Source organism: Carcharodon carcharias, chromosome 4 (assembly GCF_017639515.1).
Source record: "Carcharodon carcharias isolate sCarCar2 chromosome 4, sCarCar2.pri, whole genome shotgun sequence".
In the NCBI taxonomy this organism is placed as follows: Eukaryota; Metazoa; Chordata; class Chondrichthyes; order Lamniformes; family Lamnidae; genus Carcharodon; species Carcharodon carcharias.
Window position 1 is genome coordinate 195,496,017 of NC_054470.1, and position 21,527 is coordinate 195,517,543.

At 49.5% G+C, this 21,527-nt stretch overlaps 1 protein-coding gene across 1 annotated transcript in view; it reads right to left on the reverse strand.

The window, feature by feature from the left end:
* Window positions 1–377: 377 nt before the first annotated feature.
* Window positions 378–21,527, reverse strand: part of LOC121276825 (otogelin-like protein) — an 81,525-nt gene continuing 60,375 nt past the window's right edge. Inside the window, exons 6-8 of the mRNA XM_041185368.1 lie at window positions 8,314–8,438; window positions 6,824–7,039; window positions 378–564 (exon numbers count right to left, since the gene is read on the reverse strand). Of these exons, the coding sequence (XP_041041302.1) occupies window positions 380–564; window positions 6,824–7,039; window positions 8,314–8,438 (526 nt within the window). The 3' untranslated portion in view covers window positions 378–379. The remainder of the gene's footprint in view (window positions 565–6,823; window positions 7,040–8,313; window positions 8,439–21,527) is intronic.

The following is a 21,527-nucleotide window of genomic DNA, read 5'->3' on the forward strand; positions in this document are numbered from 1 at the left end:
TCGTTGAATACATTTAAGGCTGGGATTAACAGATTTTTGGCCTCTCATGGTGAGAAGGTAGGAAAATGGAGTTGAAGCCCAAGATCAGCTCCGATCATATTGATGGGCAGGACAGCTGGAAGAGCCATATCGTATAATTCTGCTCCTATTTCTTGAGTTCTTGTTCCTCATCAGTGTTTTCCCATACTATCCCCAAGTTGATAAATTATATGTTTTTCTCTTCTTCAACATTGATGTGCCTTATTTTGACACACAACTAATTTACAAATCAAGAGAAAGCCACGTGTAAAGAATGTGTGGATCAGAAATGCTTAGGACCAAAGTACCAAACACTGATTTCTCTGAGGCTTTGATTCTTTATGGAGGTATGAAAGTTTTCTTACATGTTGGCAACACAGTTTTTAATGTGTGGATTGAAGTACATGTTCTCAGGACAGTTGCATCCTTCCAAGTGGCCTGATGATGGAAGTTTGAGACAGCTACTTCCTGTACTGAGGTAGTAACAGTTTCTTTTGCATGCATGGTTGGTTAAAGTATACACCATATTCCCAGTGCAATTCATTGCTGTAAGACAGATGGGAAAGAAAGGAAAGAGGAATTAGTCACAAGATTGACAATTTTTCTGAGTCCTGTTCATGTAAATTGAACTGAAAACACCTCATTAGTCAAGCAATATTGGGATTTTACCCCCATTCATTGTGCCGATTCAGCCTCATCCTTTCTTTGAAGTGCTCAGACTATGGGAATCTTTATTCTTCCCTTATGGAATGCAGTGCGTTTATAATCTTGAATTGCCTATTTCTTAACTTACCTCATTATGTCCCTTACTCTTTGCAACTTTGCTGCTCTCTTGCACAATATTCATAAATATTTCCTCTTTTTCAATGAGTTTGGAACATTCCAAATCCGAAATAGACTGTGATACAATCATTGGTAGTCTTCATCATTGGGGTGAGAATGCTCCTACCATAATTACTTACTTTACAATCTATCCCAGTTACCTACTTGGAATGAAGATAGCAAGTTTTTGTGGCCTAATTATCTTCAAGATGGCACATCTGGAAACAGAAATTTGAACTGTCGACCTTTTATGGGTTACTCACTAGTCCACTCAAGCCAGTTGCATGACACTGCTAATAATTAGCCAGCCATTAACAAGGCCTGGAGAACTGGGAATTTGGATTATTTCCTACAGGACCATATGCTTAATCAGAAGGAGGGGGAGAGATGGTGGGAGGTCCTGGCATGAACAGGCATGGGAAATTATAAATGCTGAATATTGGTGTGCTGTGCAGTTTTAGAAAGCTAAAGCTCAAGTAGAAATCTTAAACTTTAGGATTTATACTGTCTCAAAAGCATAAAAGGAGTAAGTAGGGTATGTCCCTGTAGAGACAAGGATTTCTTCTTATTACACAAAGCAGAAACTGCCCTAGTGTGAATTTCTTCTGAGTTTTGTTGGAAGATTGCTAATCATGGACTTTTGTGCATATCAGGCACCTGGCTAATGAAATTTATGAAGTTGCGTATTGTTTCATAAACTGTCAGCGTGATGTATCTTATCTACATAGAGTGTAGCCTGACTTGAGTAGTCACTTCAATCAATGTTCTATTTACATTATGTACAATATATACATAATGACCTAGGTGTGCACATCTCTCATGAGCACTGCCTGCTCTATCTGCTGTACAGAGTCTTTAGCACATGACTGCTGATGTCACTGTTACCTCTTGGTCCACATCACTTATTACCATAACTATTCTGTTAAACCCCCACCACACTACACATGCATTCCTGAGCTTTTGAAAAAGTTGCAAGGGAACTTTGAGTAATGACAAGGGGAAGAGTGTTATTGATGTACATTGAAGCACTGGCACATAGGAACAACATGGAAATAAGTACAGATGTAGGCCATTTCATCCTTTGAACACAATAGAGAAGTGGGACATAACAGATTTTTAGCTGCAAATGGTGGAAGCTAGATAAGCATATGAGAAGGGAATAGGAAAGTTGTGATACGATGGTAAATTTAAGTGAGAAGAGATGGAGGAGTGGAGTATAAGTGTTGGTAGGGACTGGTTGGGCCAAATGCCTGTTTATGTGCCAAAAAATCCTATGTAATTGCAAGAGACATGCTGAGTGAGGGCCAGATATCTCCCGTAAGGACCGAGGAAATGTTGAGGCCTGGCTGGCCTTGCATGCTTCTTTGTAAAGTTTATTTGGCTCAGGCAGCAAAAAGGGAAAAGTAGGGAGAAAACAAATAGAGTTTGCTAAAAGTGAACCACTCACTAGCATCCAGCAGTTATAAATCTTCCATGCTTGTTCACCTAGGACCCCTCACGCTGTGACTGACGTGGGAATCTAAATCTGCAGTTACAGGTCCAGCTCTCCAGGCCCTATCAGTGGCTGATCAATTATTAGCAGTGATAAAAGCAAAAATTTGCGGATGCTGGAAATCCAAAACAAAAACAAAAATACGTGGAACCTCAACAGGTCTGACAGCATCTGCAGAGAGGAACACAGTTAATGTTTCGAGTCCGAATGACTCTTCATCAGAAATAAGGAAAAAAATAAAAGAGGTGAAATATAAACTGGTTTAAGGAGGGGCGGGTGGAGGGGGGGCAGCGGTGGTGGTGGTTGGTGGTGGGACAGGTAGAGCTGGATAGAGGGCCAGTGATAGGTGAAGATAACCAAAAGATGTCATAGACAAAAGGACAAAGAGGTGTTAATGGTGGTGAAATTAACTAAGAAATGTGCAAATGGTGACATTAAGGGTAGAAAGCAGGACGAGCAAGTGACAGATAGCCCTAGTGGGGCTGGGGTGGGGGGAAGGGATCGAAATAGGCTAAAAGGTGGAGATAAAACAATGGATGGAAATACATTTAAAAATAATGGAAATAGGTGGGAAAAGAAAAATCTATTTAAATTATTGGAAGAAGGGGGATCGGAAAGAGGGCGGGGATGAAGGGGAAAGTTTATGATCTAAAGTTGTTGAACTCAATATTCAGTCCGGAAGGCTGTAAAGTGCCTAGTCGGAAGATGAGGTGCTGTTCCTCTAGTTTGTGTTGAGCTTCACTGGAACATTGCAGCAGGCCAAGAACGGACATGTGGGCATGAGAGCAGGGTGGAGTGTTGAAATGGCAAGCGACAGGGAGGTCTGGGTCATGCTAGCAGACAGACCGAAGGTGTTCTGCAATGCGGTCACCCAGTCTGCGTTTGGTCTCTCCAATGTAGAGGAAACCGCATTGGGAACAGCAAATGCAGTAGACTAAATTGAGGGAAGTGCAAGTGAAATGCTGCTTCACTTGAAAGGAATGTTTGAGCCCTTGGACGGTGAGGAGAGGGGCAGTAAAGGGGCAGGTGTTTCATCTTCTGCGGTTGCATGGGAAGGTACCATGGGAGGGGGTTGAGGTGCAGGGGATGATGGAGGAGTGGACCAGGGTGTCCCGGAGGGAACGATCCCTGCGGAATGCCGCCGGGGAGTGAAGGGATGATGTGTTTGGTGGTGGCATCAGGTTGGAGTTGGCGGAAATGGCGAAGGATGATCCTTTGAATGCGGAGGCTGGTGGGGTGATAAGTGAGGATAAGGGGGACATTATCATGTTTCTGGGAAGGAGAGGAAGGTGTGAGGGTGGATGCGTGGGAGATGGGCCGGACATGGTTGAGGGCCCTGTCAACCACCGTGGGTGGAAAACCTCGGTTAAGGAAGAAGGAAGACATGTCAGAGGAATTGTTTTGGAGAGTGACATCATCAGAACAGATGCGACGGAGGCGAAGGAACTGAGAGAATGGGATGGAGTCCTTACAGGAAGCGGGGTGTGAGGAGCTGTTGTCACGGTAGCTGTGGGAGTCGGTAGGCTTGTAATGAATATTGGTGGACAGTCTATCACCAGAAATTGAGACAGAGAGGTCAAGAAAGGGAAGGGAAGTGTCAGAGATGGAGCATGAAGCAGCGCCGAAGCAGTCATCGATGTACCGGAGAAAGAGTTGTGGGAGGGGGCTGGAGTAGGACTGGAACAAGGAATGTTCCACATACCCCGTAAAGAGACAGACATAACTAGGACCTATGTGGGTACTCATAGCCACACCTTTTATTTGGAGGAAGTGAGAGGAGTTTAAGGAGAAATTGTTCAGTGAGAGAACAAGTTCAACCAGATGGAGGAGAGTAGTGATGGATGGGGATTGTTTGGACCTCTGTTCGAGGAAGAAGCTGAGAGCCCTCAAACCATCCCGGTGGGGGATGGAGGTCTAGAGGGATTGGACATCCATGGTGAAGAGGAGGCGATTGGGGCCAGAGAACTGGAAATTGTTGATATGATGTAGGGTGTTAGAGGAATCGCGGATATAGGTTGGAAGAGACAGGACAACGGGAGAGAGAATGGAGTCAAGATAGCAAGAAATGAGTTCCTTGGGGCAGGAACAGGCAGATTAGAATTAAAATTATTAGCAGTGCCCTGGAACTGTCTTGAGTGGTTACTGAGTCATCCAAGTCATCAAAATGCTTTTTAAAGAAGTGCACTGAAAGGTCAAAAACTGACACCACAAGTCAAGTGTAACTATAAAGTGGCACCCTTTTAAATCCTGTTAAAATAAGTCAAGGTTATCATACAGTTAAAATAATTTCCTAACTCTAATGATATGCGATTTTTAGACACTTTGATGGAGCATTTACATGGAACTAAAGAGGCAAGATAATTATTGCTTAAGCATAGTGGGATAGTTCAAATCTAGATCTATGCTCTCAACCTCCTATCTTCACAAAACGACAACAGTGAATAGTCATATATGGGATCACAGCACAGATTCTTATTGGAAACAGTTCATGGGCAGCGGCAAAATATCAGTAATAAATCAAGTGCCTATTATTCATTACCTGGAAAAAACTTAGCAGGTCTGGCAGCATCGGCGGAGAAGAAAAGAGTTGACGTTTCGAGTCCTCATGACCCTTCAACAGAACTAGGCCTAGTTCTGTTGAAGGGTCATGAGGACTCGAAACGTCAACTCTTTTCTTCTCCGCCGATGCTGCCAGACCTGCTGAGTTTTTCCAGGTAATTCTGTTTTTGTTTTGGATTTCCAGCATCCGCAGTTTTTTGTTTTTATGCCTATTATTCATGTCTGAGCCTAAATAGTGAGTGCGAGCAGACTACTTAATTGTGGAGATTCTGGATAACCCTAATTCCATTCTCACCCAACAATCACATGCACCCATAAGTTTCTGGATAGTGATCAGGAGCAGGACCCCTCCATTAGTTCAAGGATACTGAGACCAAATGTGACATTCCATTTACTTCTCCAGCTGAGATCAGCTAACAGCACAGAACAATGAAAGCTTCTTTCTTCTCTTTATGGTTTCTGGCAAATTCACACCTCTTTGGTCTATTACTGCTCCCTACTGTATTGGAGGAAGAAGTGCAATGCAAAGAAAAGAACTAAATTCTACCCACTGATCCTGTGAAGTATAAAAAAGCAACACGACTTTATAAATATCCCAATACCCAAATCTAACTTCTAAAATACTAGCCACCGTATCACACTATATACCCTTCTGTTGTAAATTAGACTGCATAGTTCCCCTTTCAGCTGCAAACTTAATACAGTGTGTAAAACGTGCTCCACTGATTGCAGGAATCCTTCCCCACACTCCTGATACAAACCATCGACATGTTTCCCTATTAAACACAGAAGTTTATTAAACCCACAGTGCCCAGTCTTAATCCTACTCATAATCACAGATAATCACTCCTCATCCCTTCTACACTTTCCAGTGAATTTACTAGCTAACTTCACATTGTTTTGAATCTGATATAAATGTTTTCTTTCTCATCCATATCCCACTTTTGTTGTTGTTTAATAATAGATTTAGTTTCTGTCTTCCCTAATGAAATCTCAGTATATAGAATCAAGTGATTTATAGAACTTTTAGCCAACGAATCTGCTACCTCACTCACTCCCTACTCCTCACCTTTATGTGCTGACATCCATAAAAAAAACACACCACAATACCTAACTGTTGCATGTTACAGAATAACTGAAACATTTCAAATATAAAATCCTGTCTGAATTCAGAAAAACAAGATTGGATAGAGACCATTGCTGATGACGAACCTGAACAAATGATGACTTTCAATGGCTTTACTTTCACCACCCACTCTAAAGCCAACATAATTGCCATCAACGCAACTAAAAACACTGGTAAACTGTCAGATAGCCTTCCTGCAATCTTAACATTAAATTCAGGAATAAAAACTGCTGAACCTGTCCTTCCCATTCCAGGGTTCTTAGAGCGATCAGATTGGACAGTGAGGTTACCCAGTTAAACCACTAATTAGCCAGTGTCTTGTTTTTAGTATTTTAACCAGCTGGAAAATTTCAGGATTGTTTGCTAGTTTGTTGCAGAAAAACAAGCAAGTTTTTTTTACTCTTTTGATGAAACCAATAAAACTAAATTAACAAAAAATAGGAATAAAGATTTTTTTTTAAACTATTCATTCTCAGGATGTGAGCATTGCTAACAATTGATTGCTAGCATATATTGCCCATTGCTTCGATCTACACAGATTGCTAGAATACTTCAGGGGTCTGTAGATTATTATCAAGAAAATAAAGTGCCATCCATCTACCATTAAAATATGATTGAAGAGAGATAAAGCTGTAAACATTATCATTAATAGTTTAATTATTAAACTTAAACAGCCCATTCCACAGCTGCTATAGAAAGAAAACTTCAAAGGGAAACAAGCTAGATTATTATTTGTGGGTTTGTTCATTCATGCTATACGGATCATCACAAACAATATCATGGCAACAGTCAGAGAACATACTTACTGCATTCAGGAATTGCAACTCGGAAGTCAATAAAGGCTCCATGCAGGAGACACACATGAGCATAGTGAGCTAGAGCTGTGCACAGGCAGGTTTCAGAGTCTGAACAGCTGCAAACATCACGTCTGCACTGATCATAGAATGGTTCTGGACTGATGAAATGACAATTCTTAAATATTTTACTTCTGATGATGCTGCATTTCTCTGTTGCATATGATTCTATAACAAAGAACAAAAGCATAAGTGTGGTTTACTGTCCATGCACTGACTTCAGAATGCATAACATGTTGAAAGCCATTGCACACCATGGCTCACAGTTACAAGGGACAAAACTGTCACCCATGAATTTCTATTCCATGGAAATCTCATGAGCTATAACCCACTTTTGTAGTAACTGTCTTTAATTTGAACATCAAAATTCCAGAAGACCAAACTTTTTGTAGTGCGATGGCTTCCTATCAGCATTCCTTTGACATATGAAACTTCAATGATAATTTGTGTCTCATTGTTAGTTTGCTCCTGCTAAAATAATTAGGATTTTTAAAAGTTTATTTCTTTTTCTTCGCCGTACATCATTGATGAACCAGAATGTGAGTGAATTTACATCTGCCAATGCCATTAATGCTCCTCTGCACATGTTGGCTGATAAATTCAGAACAGCAAGTCCAGCAGTAACTGTGTTTCTGATCGTCCATTCCTTAATGGAGATAATTGCACTGTGCATAATGCTTCCAAGTAAGTACATGGCTGAAATTAAGAACTCAGCAGGTAATGGAGAAATGGTGCAGATACTCAAATTACCATATGAGATTAGCATATTACACCCAAACATAGCATGCCGTTATTATACTTCGAAATCTTAAATATTTTGATACAACATTTGTGTTCATGTCCACTTGAGAAATAATGGGTGGGATCTTATCATATTTGAAAAATTCTCCTATTAGGGATAAATGCAGGTCCCAAACCCAATAGTCTCTGAGTCATGCCCAGCTGCACAATTCTCCTGGAGGCAGCTAATTAAGAGCCAATCTGAGAGCCCTGTCCAATTAGGGTTGGCAGGCAGGCCAATGGGACTGCCTGCGGTTCTGGGCACCTGACAGCTCCACTAAGAGAGGTGGATACTCCTAATATAGGAGGGAGACAGCTGTGGTGCCTCAAGTTGGAGGTGCCCTCTGAAGACATTAAAACACTTCAAAATGAGTGTGGCCACTCAAATGGCCGTTGCATGGAGGGAAAACAATAACTGAGGCCTCGCTGGTCCCTTGGCCAGTTGCTGGAAGGCGACGCCCTGCCAGCTTCTGGGATTCAGCCTTAGCTTGGAGGAGGTAAGATCCTGGCAGTGTCGCCAATCTGTCCATACGTGACCACTCAATTGGCCATTGCATTGCCAATGTGACCCAGCCTTCAGAGCTGTCTTGATAAGACCATGAAGATTTCATCCACTGAGTGCTCTCCTCAACTTAGAGTAAAACATTCTAACCAATCTTTACCTTTTTGATGGTTAACGTTACAAGGTTTATGCACTGGAAACAAAGGTGAATCAGCACACTCTGTACTTCCTTTCCAGGAGTTCACAAAGGCCATCGGAACAGATTCAATCTGGTTACTTGAGGACCTATATAATAAATAAAGATAAACTAAGTTACTGATTTAAAGCAAGGAATAATATCGTCTTTGATTTGTACATTAAACTGACTACTGCGTTTCTTAATCTCTCCTCTTCCAAAATGCATTCCTTTTGAAAAAAAATGATTCTAAAGTTATTCTGTCTTTAGAGTTTCATAGAACGGAATATTCTTTAAATGTGAAAATTCTTAGCCAAGAGTAATCATGCTCTCAGTCAACAACACAACTCTTGTTAGCTTGGCCAAATTAGCATTAATAAGGCAACAACAACTTCAAAATGGGTCAGGAGATTTTCCGCCCTACTAATGCCAACATTCCAGACACCACCATTTCTAAGATGTCCAACATAGATAGGGCCACATTTTTTAAAATTATTTATTGGATGTGGGTATCACTGGTAAAGCCAGCATTTGTTGCCCATTCCTAATTGCCACTGAATTCAAGGACAGATTTAACTGCTGAGAGGGCAGTTAAAAGTCAACTGCTATGGATCTGGAGTCACATGCAGGCCAGAGGAGGTAAGGATGACAGATTTCCTCCCCTAAAGGACATTAGTGAACCAGATGGGTTTCACTGCCCAACCAGTTGTAACAATGGTACAGCTGAAGAAGCCCTATAAATGTAAAAATAAAAAAATAAAAATTATAGGCCAGGAGGGGAAGAAACTCTTCAAATAGGGATATTTCTGTTGTATAGCTTGTGTGCAATCATCATAGCAAAGGAGGCTACATTCAGTCCTTCATATTCATGGTAGCTCTCTGCAAGAGCAACTCAGTGCCACTCCCATAGCTCTTTCCCCTTTTGTCTTGTAAATTGTTTCCCTTCAGATAATAACCTAATTGCCTTTTGAGAACTATGATTGAACCTGCCCCCACCACCTTTTCAGCAGTTCATTCCAGATCTTGATCACTTTCTGTGTGAGCAAGCTTTTCCTCATGTCACCTTTGGTTCTTTTGCCATCCACCTTAAATCAGTGACTGCTGATCGTCAACGCTTCCACCAATAGTAATAGTTTATCTTTATCTACTCCATTCAGACTCCTCATGATTTTGAGCACTTTTATAAAATCTCTCAACATTCCACCAGCTTCTCCAATTTATCCAAGTAACTGAAGTCCCTCATCCCTGGAACGATTCTTGTAATGTTTTTCTGCAATGTTCTGCTTACGTTATTACACTGCTGTCAATGGCAAAATATTGTAGTATGCTTATGCAACCAGTATGGAACTACTGCCTCCAGATGTGCTGGATTCAGCATAAAAAATGGTAACATGTGTGCTCTACCGCCAGATGCAGCACTAAACTCTACAACAACAGCTTCTATTGAGGTGGTCAAGCTTTCTGGTTCCTGGCTGTTCAGGCACTGGGCAGTAACAAAGTTTTGAATGAGGTCATTGATCTGAAACATTGGGCCGGGTTTTCAAAGAATGTTCAAGAACCTGACACCAGAATGTATTCCAGGTCTTGAACCAACGTCTGAACTGCATCATTCACGTAATTTTCAAATGTAAATGACTTAATTGGGTAGGAGACCAATAGGGTAGGTAGCTCTTTAGTGGACCAGTAGTGTTGATATTGATGAAAGTGGCCATGCAGGCAAAATGAGCACAAGTAGGTCCAATGAAAGTAGTTTTCATCAAATACAAAGAAATTTTCTGATGTCACTGAAATGAACATGTGCAGTACAACCTGTATAAAAGTTAGCCTTTTAATCCTGTCTGGTATTATACATTCATGATCCCAATGTTGGCACAGGCTCTGGGGGCTGAATGATCTCTCCCTGAACCTATGGCCCCCATTTAGAGGAGGGTCATTTTGGAGCCTGGGGGAGAAGCTATGGGAGGACATAATTTCTCAAAAGGCATGAAGCTGCAACCATGCCTGCTAGCCAGCCTGATTGACAAACCCGGCTGCCTGTTCGGTGACAAAGACTGTGCCGTATGCCACATCTGAAGGTTAATGGTGTGGGAGGGAGAGATGGTGGGGGTGGCACTTGGGTAGACTGTGGTTGGAGGGGTTGGTGATGACAGGGTAGACTGTGGTTGGAGGGGTTGGTGATGACAGGGTGGATCTGTGGTTGGAGGGGTTGGTGATGACAGGGTAGACTGTGGTTGGAGGGGTTGGTGATGACAGGGTGGATCTGTGGTTGGAGGGGTTGGTGATGACAGGGTGGATCTGTGGTTGGAGGGGTTGGTGATGACAGGGTGGATCTGTGGTTGGAGGGGTTGGTGATGACAGGGTGGATCTGTGGTTGGAGGGGTTGGTGATGACAGGGTAGACTGTGGTTGGAGGGGTTGGTGATGACAGGGTGGATCTGTGGTTGGAGGGGTTGGTGATGACAGGGTAGACTGTGGTTGGAGGGGTTGGTGATGACAGGGTGGATCTGTGGTTGGAGGGGTTGGTGATGACAGGGTGGATCTGTGGTTGGAGGGGTTGGTGATGACAGGGTAGACTGTGGTTGGAGGGGTTGGTGATGACAGGGTAGACTGTGGTTGGAGGGGTTGGTGATGACAGGGTGGATCTGTGGTTGGAGGGGTTGGTGATGACAGGGTGGATCTGTGGTTGGAGGGGTTGGTGATGACAGGGTAGACTGTGGTTGGAGGGGTTGGTGATGACAGGGTGGATCTGTGGTTGGAGGGGTTGGTGATGACAGGGTGGATCTGTGGTTGGAGGGGTTGGTGATGACAGGGTGGATCTGTGGTTGGAGGGGTTGGTGATGACAGGGTGGATCTGTGGTTGGAGGGGTTGGTGATGACAGGGTGGATCTGTGGTTGGAGGGGTTGGTGATGACAGGGTGGATCTGTGGTTGGAGGGGTTGGTGATGACAGGGTGGATCTGTGGTTGGAGGGGTTGGTGATGACAGGGTAGACTGTGGTTGGAGGGGTTGGTGATGACAGGGTGGATCTGTGGTTGGAGGGGTTGGTGATGACAGGGTGGATCTGTGGTTGGAGGGGTTGGTGATGACAGGGTAGACTGTGGTTGGAGGGGTTGTTGATGACAGGGTGGATCTGTGGTTGGAGGGGTTGGTGATGACAGGGTGGATCTGTGGTTGGAGGGGTTGGTGATGACAGGGTGGATCTGTGGTTGGAGGGGTTGGTGATGACAGGGTAGACTGTGGTTGGAGGGGTTGGTGATGACAGGGTGGATCTGTGGTTGGAGGGGTTGGTGATGACAGGGTGGATCTGTGGTTGGAGGGGTTGGTGATGACAGGGTAGACTGTGGTTGGAGGGGTTGGTGATGACAGGGTGGATCTGTGGTTGGAGGGGTTGGTGATGACAGGGTGGATCTGTGGTTGGAGGGGTTGGTGATGACAGGGTGGATCTGTGGTTGGAGGGGTTGGTGATGACAGGGTGGATCTGTGGTTGGAGGGGTTGGTGATGACAGGGTGGATCTGTGGTTGGAGGGGTTGGTGATGACAGGGTAGACTGTGGTTGGAGGGGTTGGTGATGACAGGGTAGACTGTGGTTGGAGGGGTTGGTGATGACAGGGTGGATCTGTGGTTGGAGGGGTTGGTGATGACAGGGTGGATCTGTGGTTGGAGGGGTTGGTGATGACAGGGTAGACTGTGGTTGGAGGGGTTGGTGATGACAGGGTGGATCTGTGGTTGGAGGGGTTGGTGATGACAGGGTGGATCTGTGGTTGGAGGGGTTGGTGATGACAGGGTAGACTGTGGTTGGAGGGGTTGGTGATGACAGGGTAGACTGTGGTTGGAGGGGTTGGTGATGACAGGGTGGATCTGTGGTTGGAGGGGTTGGTGATGACAGGGTGGATCTGTGGTTGGAGGGGTTGGTGATGACAGGGTGGATCTGTGGTTGGAGGGGTTGGTGATGACAGGGTAGACTGTGGTTGGAGGGGTTGGTGATGACAGGGTGGATCTGTGGTTGGAGGGGTTGGTGATGACAGGGTGGATCTGTGGTTGGAGGGGTTGGTGATGACAGGGTAGACTGTGGTTGGAGGGGTTGGTGATGACAGGGTGGATCTGTGGTTGGAGGGGTTGGTGATGACAGGGTGGATCTGTGGTTGGAGGGGTTGGTGATGACAGGGTGGATCTGTGGTTGGAGGGGTTGGTGATGACAGGGTGGATCTGTGGTTGGAGGGGTTGGTGATGACAGGGTGGATCTGTGGTTGGAGGGGTTGGTGATGACAGGGTGGATCTGTGGTTGGAGGGGTTGGTGATGACAGGGTGGATCTGTGGTTGGAGGGGTTGGTGATGACAGGGTGGATCTGTGGTTGGAGGGGTTGGTGATGACAGGGTGGATCTGTGGTTGGAGGGGTTGGTGATGACAGGGTGGATCTGTGGTTGGAGGGGTTGGTGATGACAGGGTAGACTGTGGTTGGAGGGGTTGGTGATGACAGGGTGGATCTGTGGTTGGAGGGGTTGGTGATGACAGGGTGGATCTGTGGTTGGAGGGGTTGGTGATGACAGGGTGGATCTGTGGTTGGAGGGGTTGGTGATGACAGGGTAGACTGTGGTTGGAGGGGTTGGTGATGACAGGGTGGATCTGTGGTTGGAGGGGTTGGTGATGACAGGGTGGATCTGTGGTTGGAGGGGTTGGTGATGACAGGGTGGATCTGTGGTTGGAGGGGTTGGTGATGACAGGGTGGATCTGTGGTTGGAGGGGTTGGTGATGACAGGGTGGATCTGTGGTTGGAGGGGTTGGTGATGACAGGGTGGATCTGTGGTTGGAGGGGTTGGTGATGACAGGGTGGATCTGTGGTTGGAGGGGTTGGTGATGACAGGGTGGATCTGTGGTTGGAGGGGTTGGTGATGACAGGGTGGATCTGTGGTTGGAGGGGTTGGTGATGACAGGGTGGATCTGTGGTTGGAGGGGTTGGTGATGACAGGGTGGATCTGTGGTTGGAGGGGTTGGTGATGACAGGGTGGATCTGTGGTTGGAGGGGTTGGTGATGACAGGGTGGATCTGTGGTTGGAGGGGTTGGTGATGACAGGGTGGATCTGTGGTTGGAGGGGTTGGTGATGACAGGGTAGACTGTGGTTGGAGGGGTTGGTGATGACAGGGTGGATCTGTGGTTGGAGGGGTTGGTGATGACAGGGTGGATCTGTGGTTGGAGGGGTTGGTGATGACAGGGTGGATCTGTGGTTGGAGGGGTTGGTGATGACAGGGTAGACTGTGGTTGGAGGGGTTGGTGATGACAGGGTGGATCTGTGGTTGGAGGGGTTGGTGATGACAGGGTGGATCTGTGGTTGGAGGGGTTGGTGATGACAGGGTGGATCTGTGGTTGGAGGGGTTGGTGATGACAGGGTGGATCTGTGGTTGGAGGGGTTGGTGATGACAGGGTGGATCTGTGGTTGGAGGGGTTGGTGATGACAGGGTGGATCTGTGGTTGGAGGGGTTGGTGATGACAGGGTGGATCTGTGGTTGGAGGGGTTGGTGATGACAGGGTGGATCTGTGGTTGGAGGGGTTGGTGATGACAGGGTGGATCTGTGGTTGGAGGGGTTGGTGATGACAGGGTGGATCTGTGGTTGGAGGGGTTGGTGATGACAGGGTGGATCTGTGGTTGGAGGGGTTGGTGATGACAGGGTGGATCTGTGGTTGGAGGGGTTGGTGATGACAGGGTGGATCTGTGGTTGGAGGGGTTGGTGATGACAGGGTGGATCTGTGGTTGGAGGGGTTGGTGATGACAGGGTGGATCTGTGGTTGGAGGGGTTGGTGATGACAGGGTGGATCTGTGGTTGGAGGGGTTGGTGATGACAGGGTGGATCTGTGGTTGGAGGGGTTGGTGATGACAGGGTGGATCTGTGGTTGGAGGGGTTGGTGATGACAGGGTGGATCTGTGGTTGGAGGGGTTGGTGATGACAGGGTGGATCTGTGGTTGGAGGGGTTGGTGATGACAGGGTGGATCTGTGGTTGGAGGGGTTGGTGATGACAGGGTGGATCTGTGGTTGGAGGGGTTGGTGATGACAGGGTGGATCTGTGGTTGGAGGGGTTGGTGATGACAGGGTGGATCTGTGGTTGGAGGGGTTGGTGATGACAGGGTGGATCTGTGGTTGGAGGGGTTGGTGATGACAGGGTGGATCTGTGGTTGGAGGGGTTGGTGATGACAGGGTGGATCTGTGGTTGGAGGGGTTGGTGATGACAGGGTGGATCTGTGGTTGGAGGGGTTGGTGATGACAGGGTGGATCTGTGGTTGGAGGGGTTGGTGATGACAGGGTGGATCTGTGGTTGGAGGGGTTGGTGATGACAGGGTGGATCTGTGGTTGGAGGGGTTGGTGATGACAGGGTGGATCTGTGGTTGGAGGGGTTGGTGATGACAGGGTGGATCTGTGGTTGGAGGGGTTGGTGATGACAGGGTGGATCTGTGGTTGGAGGGGTTGGTGATGACAGGGTGGATCTGTGGTTGGAGGGGTTGGTGATGACAGGGTGGATCTGTGGTTGGAGGGGTTGGTGATGACAGGGTGGATCTGTGGTTGGAGGGGTTGGTGATGACAGGGTGGATCTGTGGTTGGAGGGGTTGGTGATGACAGGGTGGATCTGTGGTTGGAGGGGTTGGTGATGACAGGGTGGATCTGTGGTTGGAGGGGTTGGTGATGACAGGGTGGATCTGTGGTTGGAGGGGTTGGTGATGACAGGGTGGATCTGTGGTTGGAGGGGTTGGTGATGACAGGGTGGATCTGTGGTTGGAGGGGTTGGTGATGACAGGGTGGATCTGTGGTTGGAGGGGTTGGTGATGACAGGGTGGATCTGTGGTTGGAGGGGTTGGTGATGACAGGGTGGATCTGTGGTTGGAGGGGTTGGTGATGACAGGGTGGATCTGTGGTTGGAGGGGTTGGTGATGACAGGGTGGATCTGTGGTTGGAGGGGTTGGTGATGACAGGGTGGATCTGTGGTTGGAGGGGTTGGTGATGACAGGGTGGATCTGTGGTTGGAGGGGTTGGTGATGACAGGGTGGATCTGTGGTTGGAGGGGTTGGTGATGACAGGGTGGATCTGTGGTTGGAGGGGTTGGTGATGACAGGGTGGATCTGTGGTTGGAGGGGTTGGTGATGACAGGGTGGATCTGTGGTTGGAGGGGTTGGTGATGACAGGGTGGATCTGTGGTTGGAGGGGTTGGTGATGACAGGGTGGATCTGTGGTTGGAGGGGTTGGTGATGACAGGGTGGATCTGTGGTTGGAGGGGTTGGTGATGACAGGGTGGATCTGTGGTTGGAGGGGTTGGTGATGACAGGGTGGATCTGTGGTTGGAGGGGTTGGTGATGACAGGGTGGATCTGTGGTTGGAGGGGTTGGTGATGACAGGGTAGACTGTGGTTGGAGGGGTTGGTGATGACAGGGTAGACTGTGGTTGGAGGGGTTGGTGATGACAGGGTGGATCTGTGGTTGGAGGGGTTGGTGATGACAGGGTGGATCTGTGGTTGGAGGGGTTGGTGATGACAGGGTGGATCTGTGGTTGGAGGGGTTGGTGATGACAGGGTGGATCTGTGGTTGGAGGGGTTGGTGATGACAGGGTGGATCTGTGGTTGGAGGGGTTGGTGATGACAGGGTGGATCTGTGGTTGGAGGGGTTGGTGATGACAGGGTGGATCTGTGGTTGGAGGGGTTGGTGATGACAGGGTGGATCTGTGGTTGGAGGGGTTGGTGATGACAGGGTGGATCTGTGGTTGGAGGGGTTGGTGATGACAGGGTAGACTGTGGTTGGTGGGGTTGGTGATGACAGGGTGGATCTGTGGTTGGAGGGGTTGGTGATGACAGGGTGGATCTGTGGTTGGAGGGGTTGGTGATGACAGGGTGGATCTGTGGTTGGAGGGGTTGGTGATGACAGGGTGGATCTGTGGTTGGAGGGGTTGGTGATGACAGGGTGGATCTGTGGTTGGAGGGGTTGGTGATGACAGGGTGGATCTGTGGTTGGAGGGGTTGGTGATGACAGGGTGGTTCTGTGGTTGGAGGGGTTGGTGATGACAGGGTGGATCTGTGGTTGGAGGGGTTGGTGATGACAGGGTAGACTGTGGTTGGAGGGGTTGGTGATGACAGGGTGGATCTGTGGTTGGAGGGGTTGGTGATGACAGGGTGGATCTGTGGTTGGAGGGGTTGGTGATGACAGGGTGGATCTGTGGTTGGAGGGGTTGGTGATGACAGGGTGGATCTGTGGTTGGAGGGGTTGGTGATGACAGGGTAGACTGTGGTTGGAGGGGTTGGTGATGACAGGGTGGATCTGTGGTTGGAGGGGTTGGTGATGACAGGGTGGATCTGTGGTTGGAGGGGTTGGTGATGACAGGGTGGATCTGTGGTTGGAGGGGTTGGTGATGACAGGGTGGATCTGTGGTTGGAGGGGTTGGTGATGACAGGGTGGATCTGTGGTTGGAGGGGTTGGTGATGACAGGGTGGATCTGTGGTTGGAGGGGTTGGTGATGACAGGGTGGATCTGTGGTTGGAGGGGTTGGTGATGACAGGGTGGATCTGTGGTTGGAGGGGTTGGTGATGACAGGGTGGATCTGTGGTTGGAGGGGTTGGTGATGACAGGGTGGATCTGTGGTTGGAGGGGTTGGTGATGACAGGGTAGACTGTGGTTGGTGGGGTTGGTGATGACAGGGTGGATCTGTGGTTGGAGGGGTTGGTGATGACAGGGTGGATCTGTGGTTGGAGGGGTTGGTGATGACAGGGTGGATCTGTGGTTGGAGGGGTTGGTGATGACAGGGTGGATCTGTGGTTGGAGGGGTTGGTGATGACAGGGTGGATCTGTGGTTGGAGGGGTTGGTGATGACAGGGTGGATCTGTGGTTGGAGGGGTTGGTGATGACAGGGTGGATCTGTGGTTGGAGGGGTTGGTGATGACAGGGTGGATCTGTGGTTGGAGGGGTTGGTGATGACAGGGTGGATCTGTGGTTGGAGGGGTTGGTGATGACAGGGTGGATCTGTGGTTGGAGGGGTTGGTGATGACAGGGTGGATCTGTGGTTGGAGGGGTTGGTGATGACAGGGTGGATCTGTGGTTGGAGGGGTTGGTGATGACAGGGTGGATCTGTGGTTGGAGGGGTTGGTGATGACAGGGTGGATCTGTGGTTGGAGGGGTTGGTGATGACAGGGTGGATCTGTGGTTGGAGGGGTTGGTGATGACAGGGTGGATCTGTGGTTGGAGGGGTTGGTGATGACAGGGTGGATCTGTGGTTGGAGGGGTTGGTGATGACAGGGTGGATCTGTGGTTGGAGGGGTTGGTGATGACAGGGTGGATCTGTGGTTGGAGGGGTTGGTGATGACAGGGTGGATCTGTGGTTGGAGGGGTTGGTGATGACAGGGTGGATCTGTGGTTGGAGGGGTTGGTGATGACAGGGTAGACTGTGGTTGGAGGGGTTGGTGATGACAGGGTAGACTGTGGTTGGAGGGGTTGGTGATGACAGGGTGGATCTGTGGTTGGAGGGGTTGGTGATGACAGAGTGGATCTGTGGTTGGAGGGGTTGGTGATGACAGGGTGGATCTGTGGTTGGAGGGGTTGGTGATGACAGGGTGGATCTGTGGTTGGAGGGGTTGGTGATGACAGGGTGGATCTGTGGTTGGAGGGGTTGGTGATGACAGGGTGGATCTGTGGTTGGAGGGGTTGGTGATGACAGGGTGGATCTGTGGTTGGAGGGGTTGGTGATGACAGGGTGGATCTGTGGTTGGAGGGGTTGGTGATGACAGGGTAGACTGTGGTTGGAGGGGTTGTTGATGACAGGGTGGATCTGTGGTTGGAGGGGTTGGTGATGACAGGGTGGATCTGTGGTTGGAGGGGTTGGTGATGACAGGGTGGATCTGTGGTTGGAGGGGTTGGTGATGACAGGGTGGATCTGTGGTTGGAGGGGTTGGTGATGACAGGGTGGATCTGTGGTTGGAGGGGTTGGTGATGACAGGGTGGATCTGTGGTTGGAGGGGTTGGTGATGACAGGGTGGATCTGTGGTTGGAGGGGTTGGTGATGACAGGGTAGACTGTGGTTGGAGGGGTTGGTGATGACAGGGTGGATCTGTGGTTGGAGGGGTTGGTGATGACAGGGTGGATCTGTGGTTGGAGGGGTTGGTGATGACAGGGTGGATCTGTGGTTGGAGGGGTTGGTGATGACAGGGTAGACTGTGGTTGGAGGGGTTGGTGATGACAGGGTGGATCTGTGGTTGGAGGGGTTGGTGATGACAGGGTGGATCTGTGGTTGGAGGGGTTGGTGATGACAGGGTGGATCTGTGGTTGGAGGGGTTGGTGATGACAGGGTGGATCTGTGGTTGGAGGGGTTGGTGATGACAGGGTGGATCTGTGGTTGGAGGGGTTGGTGATGACAGGGTGGATCTGTGGTTGGAGGGGTTGGTGATGACAGGGTGGATCTGTGGTTGGAGGGGTTGGTGATGACAGGGTGGATCTGTGGTTGGAGGGGTTGGTGATGACAGGGTGGATCTGTGGTTGGAGGGGTTGGTGATGACAGGGTGGATCTGTGGTTGGAGGGGTTGGTGATGACAGGGTGGATCTGTGGTTGGAGGGGTTGGTGATGACAGGGTGGATCTGTGGTTGGAGGGGTTGGTGATGACAGGGTGGATCTGTGGTTGGAGGGGTTGGTGATGACAGGGTGGATCTGTGGTTGGAGGGGTTGGTGATGACAGGGTGGATCTGTGGTTGGAGGGGTTGGTGATGACAGGGTGGATCTGTGGTTGGAGGGGTTGGTGATGACAGGGTGGATCTGTGGTTGGAGGGGTTGGTGATGACAGGGTGGATCTGTGGTTGGAGGGGTTGGTGATGACAGGGTGGATCTGTGGTTGGAGGGGTTGGTGATGACAGGGTGGATCTGTGGTTGGAGGGGTTGGTGATGACAGGGTGGATCTGTGGTTGGAGGGGTTGGTGATGACAGGGTGGATCTGTGGTTGGAGGGGTTGGTGATGACAGGGTGGATCTGTGGTTGGAGGGGTTGGTGATGACAGGGTGGATCTGTGGTTGGAGGGGTTGGTGATGACAGGGTGGATCTGTGGTTGGAGGGGTTGGTGATGACAGGGTGGATCTGTGGTTGGAGGGGTTGGTGATGACAGGGTGGATCTGTGGTTGGAGGGGTTGGTGATGACAGGGTGGATCTGTGGTTGGAGGGGTTGGTGATGACAGGGTGGATCTGTGGTTGGAGGGGTTGGTGATGACAGGGTGGATCTGTGGTTGGAGGGGTTGGTGATGACAGGGTGGATCTGTGGTTGGAGGGGTTGGTGATGACAGGGTGGATCTGTGGTTGGAGGGGTTGGTGATGACAGGGTGGATCTGTGGTTGGAGGGGTTGGTGATGACAGGGTGGATCTGTGGTTGGAGGGGTTGGTGATGACAGGGTGGATCTGTGGTTGGAGGGGTTGGTGATGACAGGGTGGATCTGTGGTTGGAGGGGTTGGTGATGACAGGGTGGATCTGTGGTTGGAGGGGTTGGTGATGACAGGGTGGATCTGTGGTTGGAGGGGTTGGTGATGACAGGGTGGATCTGTGGTTGGAGGGGTTGGTGATGACAGGGTGGATCTGTGGTTGGAGGGGTTGGTGATGACAGGGTGGATCTGTGGTTGGAGGGGTTGGTGATGACAGGGTGGATCTGTGGTTGGAGGGGTTGGTGATGACAGGGTGGATCTGTGGTTGGAGGGGTTGGTGATGACAGGGTGGATCTGTGGTTGGAGGGGTTGGTGATGACAGGGTGGATCTGTGGTTGGAGGGGTTGGTGATGACAGGGTGGATCTGTGGTTGGAGGGGTTGGTGATGACAGGGTGGATCTGTGGTTGGAGGGGTTGGTGATGACAGGGTGGATCTGTGGTTGGAGGGGTTGGTGATGACAGGGTGGATCTGTGGTTGGAGGGGTTGGTGATGACAGGGTGGATCTGTGGTTGGAGGGGTTGGTGATGACAGGGTGGATCTGTGGTTGGAGGGGTTGGTGATGACAGGGTGGATCTGTGGTTGGAGGGGTTGGTGATGACAGGGTGGATCTGTGGTTGGAGGGGTTGGTGATGACAGGGTGGATCTGTGGTTGGAGGGGTTGGTGATGACAGGGTGGATCTGTGGTTGGAGGGGTTGGTGATGACAGGGTGGATCTGTGGTTGGAGGGGTTGGTGATGACAGGGTGGATCTGTGGTTGGAGGGGTTGGTGATGACAGGGTGGATCTGTGGTTGGAGGGGTTGGTGATGACAGGGTGGATCTGTGGTTGGAGGGGTTGGTGATGACAGGGTGGATCTGTGGTTGGAGGGGTTGGTGATGACAGGGTGGATCTGTGGTTGGAGGGGTTGGTGATGACAGGGTGGATCTGTGGTTGGAGGGGTTGGTGATGACAGGGTGGATCTGTGGTTGGAGGGGTTGGTGATGACAGGGTGGATCTGTGGTTGGAGGGGTTGGTGATGACAGGGTGGATCTGTGGTTGGAGGGGTTGGTGATGACAGGGTGGATCTGTGGTTGGAGGGGTTGGTGATGACAGGGTGGATCTGTGGTTGGAGGGGTTGGTGATGACAGGGTGGATCTGTGGTTGGAGGGGTTGGTGATGACAGGGTGGATCTGTGGTTGGAGGGGTTGGTGATGACAGGGTGGATCTGTGGTTGGAGGGGTTGGTGATGACAGGGTGGATCTGTGGTTGGAGGGGTTGGTGATGACAGGGTGGATCTGTGGTTGGAGGGGTTGGTGATGACAGGGTGGATCTGTGGTTGGAGGGGTTGGTGATGACAGGGTGGATCTGTGGTTGGAGGGGTTGGTGATGACAGGGTGGATCTGTGGTTGGAGGGGTTGGTGATGACAGGGTGGATCTGTGGTTGGAGGGGTTGGTGATGACAGGGTGGATCTGTGGTTGGAGGGGTTGGTGATGACAGGGTGGATCTGTGGTTGGAGGGGTTGGTGATGACAGGGTGGATCTGTGGTTGGAGGGGTTGGTGATGACAGGGTGGATCTGTGGTTGGAGGGGTTGGTGATGACAGGGTGGATCTGTGGTTGGAGGGGTTGGTGATGACAGGGTGGATCTGTGGTTGGAGGGGTTGGTGATGACAGGGTGGATCTGTGGTTGGAGGGGTTGGTGATGACAGGGTGGATCTGTGGTTGGAGGGGTTGGTGATGACAGGGTGGATCTGTGGTTGGAGGGGTTGGTGATGACAGGGTGGATCTGTGGTTGGAGGGG